This window comes from Vitis riparia, chromosome 7, assembly GCF_004353265.1.
Source record: "Vitis riparia cultivar Riparia Gloire de Montpellier isolate 1030 chromosome 7, EGFV_Vit.rip_1.0, whole genome shotgun sequence".
Classification (NCBI taxonomy): Eukaryota; Viridiplantae; Streptophyta; class Magnoliopsida; order Vitales; family Vitaceae; genus Vitis; species Vitis riparia.
This window is the reverse complement of record NC_048437.1, coordinates 22931711-22939269: the sequence shown is the minus strand read 5'-3', so window position 1 is coordinate 22939269 and position 7559 is coordinate 22931711. Positions and strand designations below refer to the sequence as shown.

General features: G+C 26.7%; 1 protein-coding gene across 4 annotated transcripts; it reads left to right on the top strand.

Annotated features, from left to right (window-relative positions):
• Positions 1–2159: 2159 nt before the first annotated feature.
• Positions 2160–4123, top strand: LOC117918879. 4 transcript variants are annotated; one of them, XM_034835839.1, is made up of 6 exons: positions 2213–2263; positions 2495–2652; positions 2777–2917; positions 3039–3146; positions 3233–3328; positions 3554–4123. In XM_034835839.1, exons 2-6 carry the CDS (start codon positions 2598–2600, stop codon positions 3811–3813), a joined length of 660 nt encoding a protein of 219 aa, XP_034691730.1. In that variant the 5' UTR covers positions 2213–2263; positions 2495–2597; the 3' UTR covers positions 3814–4123. The 4 variants fall into 4 exon arrangements, with proteins under 4 accessions (XP_034691731.1, XP_034691730.1, XP_034691728.1 ...); XM_034835840.1 differs by lacking the exon at positions 2495–2652 and having other exon boundaries at positions 2160–2263; XM_034835837.1 differs by lacking the exon at positions 2213–2263 and having other exon boundaries at positions 2290–2652.
• Positions 4124–7559: the final 3436 nt, after the last annotated feature.

The window sequence follows — 7559 nt, the reverse complement described above, 5'->3', positions numbered from 1 at the left end:
AATCATTAAGAAAAATGATTTTATCTTTGATTTTATTATATATATATATATATATATATATAATAAAAATTTTATACATTTATAAATTATTTAATCTTTACATAAAAGAAAAAAATAAAGGAAATAAATTTGAAATAGCATATAAAATATTAATTTGGAATCAATTTTTAATTTTTCTTCTATTTTTCCGTTATTTTCTTTTCCTTATATTTTCCTTCAAACTTTATGAAAATCAAATATAGATGATATTTGTTTTTTAGTTAAATAGAAAAAGTCAAAATATTTAGTCTTTTTTATTTAACTAAAAGTGACATGTTGACATCATCCAACATAACTAAATTGAACATATTAATAACAACTTCACTTTACTTAAATTGAATAATGTCAATATGTTATTTTTACCTTAATAGAAAAAACCAAATATTTTGGTTTTTTCTATTCACCCAAAAACAAACACCATCATAGTCTTTAACTTAATGATAACCTCAAAATTCTTAATTTAAGTTTATTTTTTTGATACATTTTGACATTAATCAATATTTCGAGTAATTTAATTAATCATTTTTCATAATTATGTCCTGTTTGGTTTGTTGGAAAGGACTTGTATTCCTTCGAAAATCCAAACTAACTTTTGGAATTAAGATTCAATTATTTTTATTTTTATTCATTTATAACCATGGGTTTTCAATTGAATTGAATATGTGGATATTTAAAATATTGAAGTTTTTTTTTTCATTTTTCATCTTACGTGTTAAAAAGTGTATTTTATCTATTTATTACATTCAACAATTATCATTATTCAATTTCAATTTGATTAATTAGTTTTCTAAATCTCTATTTTTTTTTTATAAGATTCTTGTTCAAAAGTTTATTTTTAAGAATCTTCTCTATTTAGTTATTTGATTGACTTAAATTTCTCCAAAACTTATTCCTTTTATTTAAATAAATATTTTTTCTATTATTATTATTATAATATTATATTACCTTTCTAAAAGTTTTAGAATCACAACTATCCTAAGCATTTCACACATAAAACACAACTAATTCTAACTTTTTTTCCATTATTATTTTTATTATTATAAAAATATATTTTTATTCTCTTTTTCTCTCTCCCTTTACAATACATTTATTTGTAAGATATTTTTATTAACTTAAAATAGTTATTTTTTTGATAATTTTATTTAATTTTATCGAGCAAATAATCATTTTAAGAAATAATTATTTGATTTGTGAAAAAGTGCACATATTTTAAATTAATGAAAATAAAATTGATTTATAAAATTTGGAGTTCCTTTTTCTATAAACCCACTTTTTCTTATTTTATCTAATAATTATTAATATTTTTATTTTATTTTAAAAAATTAGAAAAATATCCAAACAAACACTAAAATTTAAAATGTTTTTCATAATATACTCAATATGAAAAAATTCAAACCAAGGAACAATTTGAACTTCTACTTTTAAAATAGAAAGAAGCAAAAATAAATATATTATTAATATTTTTTTAAATTTTAATAATAAACCAAATTTTCTTTTTGGTTTTACCTTAAAAATAGATAAAGAAATTTTCTCAAACAAGACTTCAATATACATATATATTGTTATGAAAAAATAAGTATTTTTCAATGTTGTTTATAACAATTGAAATAAAATTAAAGAAGATCGAGTTGCTCTCATTTGGTTGATGTGATAGCACGTTGTCGTAAAGCTGTTATCACCTCCCTGCATTAACAAATAATAGCCGCTTCATGATATAAATCGATGTTGCGTCCACAAGAATGACTATGGTAAACTATCCATAATTTTTTTCCTATAAATTATAAGAACTCAAACAAAGAAGAAATTTGTTGCCACCATAAAATCTCATGAATTTCCAAGTATTTTCTCAAAATAATTTCAACTCATAAATTTCAAAATGGAAAGCATTTTTCAAAAACACATAAAAAATCTCGTAAAAATGGTAAAAGGCAACGTGTTTTCCGAAAGATTCCTGGAGTGATTCCATCCGATAAGAAATGAATATTTCTGATTTAGAAAGCAATACTCTGTGCCATGTGCCACCTCAAGAATCACTTCTTCTTGGTGTTCAAGTCAAGGAATTGGCATTCTTTTGATTTCCATCAACGGATGTTACTTCCTTTTTACTCTCTTGTAACTGCCTCTCTCTCTCTCTCTCCACCCCTACATATAGCCAGGTCTTCATTGACTTCACCATCTCCTCCATAGATCAATGCAATTTTGAATTTGAAACAAAACCACAAAAGTGAGTTTCTCCAGATGGGTTTCTTGTTTGGCCCTGTTTCTGGTTCTTCAATTTTTAGTCTTTCCATGGTTTTTACAATAAAAGGGTGATTTTCTTATGTGGACAGTAGTTGTATTTGGATTGTAAGGAACAAAAAGCAGAAGATTTTTCATATGGGTTTTTGTCTGGTTCTTCAGTTTTTACTCTTTCCCTAATTTTTTGAAGGAAAGGGTTATTTTCTTATGTGTGCAGTAGCTGTATTTGGATTCTAAGGAGCCAAAAGCAGAAGATTTTTCAAATGGGTTTTTCATATTTTTGAGTCCAGCATCTGGGTCTATGCTGGTTTTGGATTTTGATGCAAGAGAAGAGGGAGAGAGAGAAGTGGGTTGATTTTCAACTTTTACATATAGGTTTCATTGGTGCTTTCTTCTTTGATGATGCTGTTTATTCGATTCAAATGTTCTCCTCTTTCTTAAAATTTCATTGAAATTGTGGTTTTCCAATGTGGGTAATAGTTGTTTTGAAATTTTGCAGTGTACCCAAGGGCGAAGAAGGTTAGGGAACAAGAACAAGAACAAGATAGCCATATCTCTCTGCAAAATGAAAGTCCCTCCATGCCCATGGTGCTGTTGAAGGTTCTTGAGTCACTTTCTTCACATAATTCCCATCCCCATGGTACATTTTCCACCATTGCTCAGACCTATTGCCAGTCTTAGCTTGAATTTATTTCATTTTCAATCCTACATTGATCTTTTGTGGACTCTTTTAAGTCATTGGCTCCATATGTTATCTGCAGTGAAGGAGAAGAGAAGTAATGCCCCACCATCAGCTGCCAAAATCCCAAAGAGCTGTGTCAAAAACTTAGCAGCTGTGAGGTCCCCACCAATTCCTGTGTCATCCAAAGGTTTAATCTGCACTCTTGAAATGATTCTTGATACTGCCCTCCTCAATATTTGTATAGAGAAGTTTGCCAAACACCTCCATTTTCAGGGATAGGGAGGAATGACAAGCACACTGGAGAGGATGAGAAACAGAGTGGCAGAGCTTGTTCAGTGCCACGCCCTCGAGCTGTTTTATCTAGTCCTGGTAATCAGAACATTTTAAATTCATAAAGACAATTTCTTTTACAAAACATCGTAGATCAATTTTCAAAATCTGTTTTCTAAAACTGTTTTTAAAAAACACTTCCCAAACAGAGTCTCTCTTTGTTTTCCCTTGGTTTTGTGAATGCTATTGCTAGCACCTCCTTTTGCTTACCAGCAACATAAAATACTGAAGCTGCTAAGACTTAACATTCATCCATGCTTTCAGACAACGATGGGATGATTGGAAATCAGAACAAGCTGATCGGCAAAAGTCGCTCAATTCCAAAAGAACAGAGTTTGAAACAGAACCGCCATGTCCAAATTAAGGAGATTCCAATCCATGGCAAAGCAGGAAGTCCTCCAATCATGAGAAAAAGGGAGGCTCCAAATACTAATAGCAGACTCAAGCAGAGAAACTCTAGTGAGCCACCACATCTGGGACAGAAACCACGTCCTAGAAGAGTAGAAAGCTCCATTAGAGTCTGAAGCAGATGAAACTTCCTTTGGATTGCTCTTCATATGCTGATTCAGAGGCTTTATTATTTGAAAAGGCCTAACAGGTTGATTTTCTAGTGAATGTGTCATGTTATGGGGGGTTGTAGAAAAAATCATGTCAATGAAATTATATTGCCTTTTTTTCTTTTGTTGTAAACACCTCAAAGGACTTTCTATAGAGTCACTTAACCTTAATTTTTGTGAATTTATTCTCAATGTTAATGGTGAAGCCAAGCATTGTAGAGGTTGATTGTAGTATCCCAATAATACATACGATGATATAATTTTCACCATGGTCAAAGCATGCATGTCAATTTTGAGTTGAATGATTTGCTAAATTTTTCAGTCAAATACTTTGGATTAAAAGGGCATTGAATTTAGGATTTATATGGGCAACTTTAACTTTGTGTTGCTATTTATGATGAATTAAATTTAATTGATGTATTAAAAATTGAAGGTAAGGGATTTAACCAGGCAAAATTAAGATTTGAGATTTAATTATGATTTGTGGGATACTTGCGTTTGTCTAGCATGATCCTTTTTTTCATGCAGTTTGTATCTTTATATGTTTAAGAAGCTCGACAAAACCATTTAGACACTCCTTGTTGGAGGTGTGTTTGTTGTTTACTCAAAGAAGGCTAATCGAATACGAGTATTGTTGGTCGTGCACCAACATGGTTAAATTGAGATTATATTAAATGGTTGAGATTTGCATTATAAATAGTGAAAATTGGGACAATTTTGTATTCCTAGGATGACTACAATTATGAAATTAATATTGAAAATATTGATTGGGCATATGATAGAATAATATTGTGGATGGAATTTAGTAAACAACAATATGGTGTAACTTGGGTTTGAAAAAGATGGTAAAATCGTTGAATTAAAGTGAGGACTATGATATATGCATGGAGCTTAAATTATGAGGATTTGATTTTGTAGGGTAACATCTAAGGAAGTACATAAATGATGGGAATTGTAGATTAAGTATAGAAAAAGTACCAAGCCTTGAATAAGCAATTAAAAAACTTATTGATAAATTATGTCATTTCTTTTGTATTGGATTAATGATGCGTTTGATAGTGATTTTAGGAAGTGTTTATAGTCTTTTTAACACTTGAAAATTTTTATCTTTCAAATATTAAAGATGTTAAAAATACTTCCTAAAATCACTGGAAACACACTGTAAGAATAGTAATAGGTGTAAGGGTGGGTGGCAAGAATAGTGATTTTGATTAAAAAATAAATAAAATTTTAAAATAAATAATAATAATAACAATAATAATAATAATAATAATAACAATGTTATTGCAATATTTATTCATAATGCGGATTATTTCATTTTTGTTTGTTTATATATATAATTATTTATTGTTTAACCTAATGGATGGAGGACACATTATCAAGCAATTGGGGATCACGGTAAGGGGAGATTTTTTCAGGTAATTAGCCTTAATGAGATAAGTTTGGAATTAAAATAAATAGTTTAGGGGTGAGTTTGAGATTTTTTTTAAACTCGGAGGTATTATTGTCTTGTCCTACCCACCTTAATTAGATATGTAATTAAATTAAAAACAATTTAATCTATTCTTTATTTTTAACATATAAGGTAATAAAAAAGTTAATTTTCAACAAATAAGTGATAAAAATTTATAATGTTTATTTATTTATAAAATAAATTGATTTTTAATGTAATCAAAAAATAAAAAATAATAAAAAATTAAATGGGGTAGGATAGGACGTAAATAAGAAATTTTCATACCTACTCCACCCTTTTTATTTTTTATTTATTGGGATAATGAGAATAAATAATTTGTATAATAGGATGAAGTTGGATGAAAGTGACTCATGCCAAACTTGCCCCATAGTCATTCCTTTGAACAACATATAAATATTGTTCCCCTTTCCATTTAATTTTTAGATGCAAATATAAATTGTAAGAAACAATTGGAAAGTAGAGTGGGTTGGATAGAGCTTTATGTCCTCTAGGGGTTGTTTGATGAATTATTCTTAATTTGTTTAATCTTGTGCATGCATTAGCCTAATTAAAAATAATTGTGTAATTTAAATTGTATTATTAAATCCATATGACCTTGTTTAGTATGTAAGAATGAAAAGCGGGAATGATCGTCTCATTCATTGTCTTGTCTATTCTTATTTTTTGATAACTCAAGTGATGATGAAAATGAAATAAAATATAATTTCAATGGAAATGGAATCTCATTTATAAGTGAGATAAATTCATCTCTAATGTAAGGCATTTTGATTCATTTGATGTACATTGTTTTATAAAACACTTTCCAGTAAATAAAAAATCAAAAACTTGTTTGATAAGTTATTTTTAAAAAAATTTATTTTTATTTTTATTTTATAAAAAATTATAAATTCAATTTAAATAATATAAACCACATTTAGTTTAAGTTTTATTAAAAATAAAAATAATTTTTTAATTATAAATAAATTAAAAATAATTATTTTAATAAAATATGAATACTAATGTTATAATAAAATAACAAATTATATATATATATATATATATATATATATATATATATATATATATTATAAAAATATGGATATTAACATCCTCACAAAGACATAATTGATGAATTTGGTTAAAAATAAATAATGATGATTTAAAATTAATAATTGCTAATAATATTTTATTTTAAATGAATAAAAATAAATAAAGTATATTTTTTTAAGGTACAAATGAGCCAAACAATTACAGACAAAATATTCTATTTTTTTTTAATCCGTAATTAATTAATCAATTTTTCTAATTTCAAATTATTCTTACAAATTAAAAGATTCATTAAAGAATTTTAAATATTAATTATGTCTCAAATAATTATCCTTCAATTTTTTATTATTTCTTTATATTTTCCCTTACTTTTAGAATAATTTCTACTTGTTCATTAAAATTAGTACTATAAATTTTTTTTAAAAACTTTTTGTTTTTAAAAGTAGAACATTAGTTTTTAAGTCACATTGTCAAACCAAATTTTATTATTTAATTAACAAAACTCTCAAAGATGTTATTTTTTAATGAAAATAAAAATTATTTAAATCGTGCAATTTCAGAGGTTTTTATATAAAAAATTATTTTAAATTATGTGTATGAATATTATTGTCAATTTATTTATTTATTTTTTCATGTTTATTCCATGTGTTAGCCAACATTAAAATGAAAACAAATAATTATTCTAACCTTACATTCCTTGGTGCATTAAAATATAAGAATTAGAATTACGTAATTCATTCTCATTCAAGAGAAATAAGAATAAAAACAAAATATTCATTCTCATTCTCCCATTCACATGCACCAAATATGATCTATATGTATTTAAAGCTTGTATTAGTTCTTGGAGAGGCTTTGAGGAACATTTTGTATTAGGATTGATTGTAAATACTGTTATTTTTGTTTGTCCCAACTAAATGTTGGATTGGGAATTAGATTGTTTGGGACACCACTTAGTTGAACTTTAAATTGATAAATGATATCTAAAATTAAATTTTTGATTGTATAAAAAAATATAAATTGACTAATTGACTGTCGGTCTAGATTAATGTGACTCTTAGGGTCAAATATTTGATTTAAGCTCACAAGTCGAGTTTTGAATCACTAAGATCCAGGTGATGACAAATTAAATAGTAGCATAAGAGCCAAAGGTTGTGATAATACCTTAATGTTTGTATGGGTGCTTGTGTATTTATTCACCCTTCAACATGAATTT

Coding starts and splice junctions, on each gene's coding strand:
- LOC117918879 (XM_034835839.1), top strand. CDS start 2,598: ATGCAAGAGAAGAGGGAGAGAGAGAAGTGGGTTGATTTTCAACTTTTA. Junction 2,918..3,038: donor ACATAATTCCCATCCCCATG/GTACATTTTCCA, acceptor TGTTATCTGCAG/TGAAGGAGAAGAGAAGTAAT. Junction 3,329..3,553: donor AGCTGTTTTATCTAGTCCTG/GTAATCAGAACA, acceptor CCATGCTTTCAG/ACAACGATGGGATGATTGGA.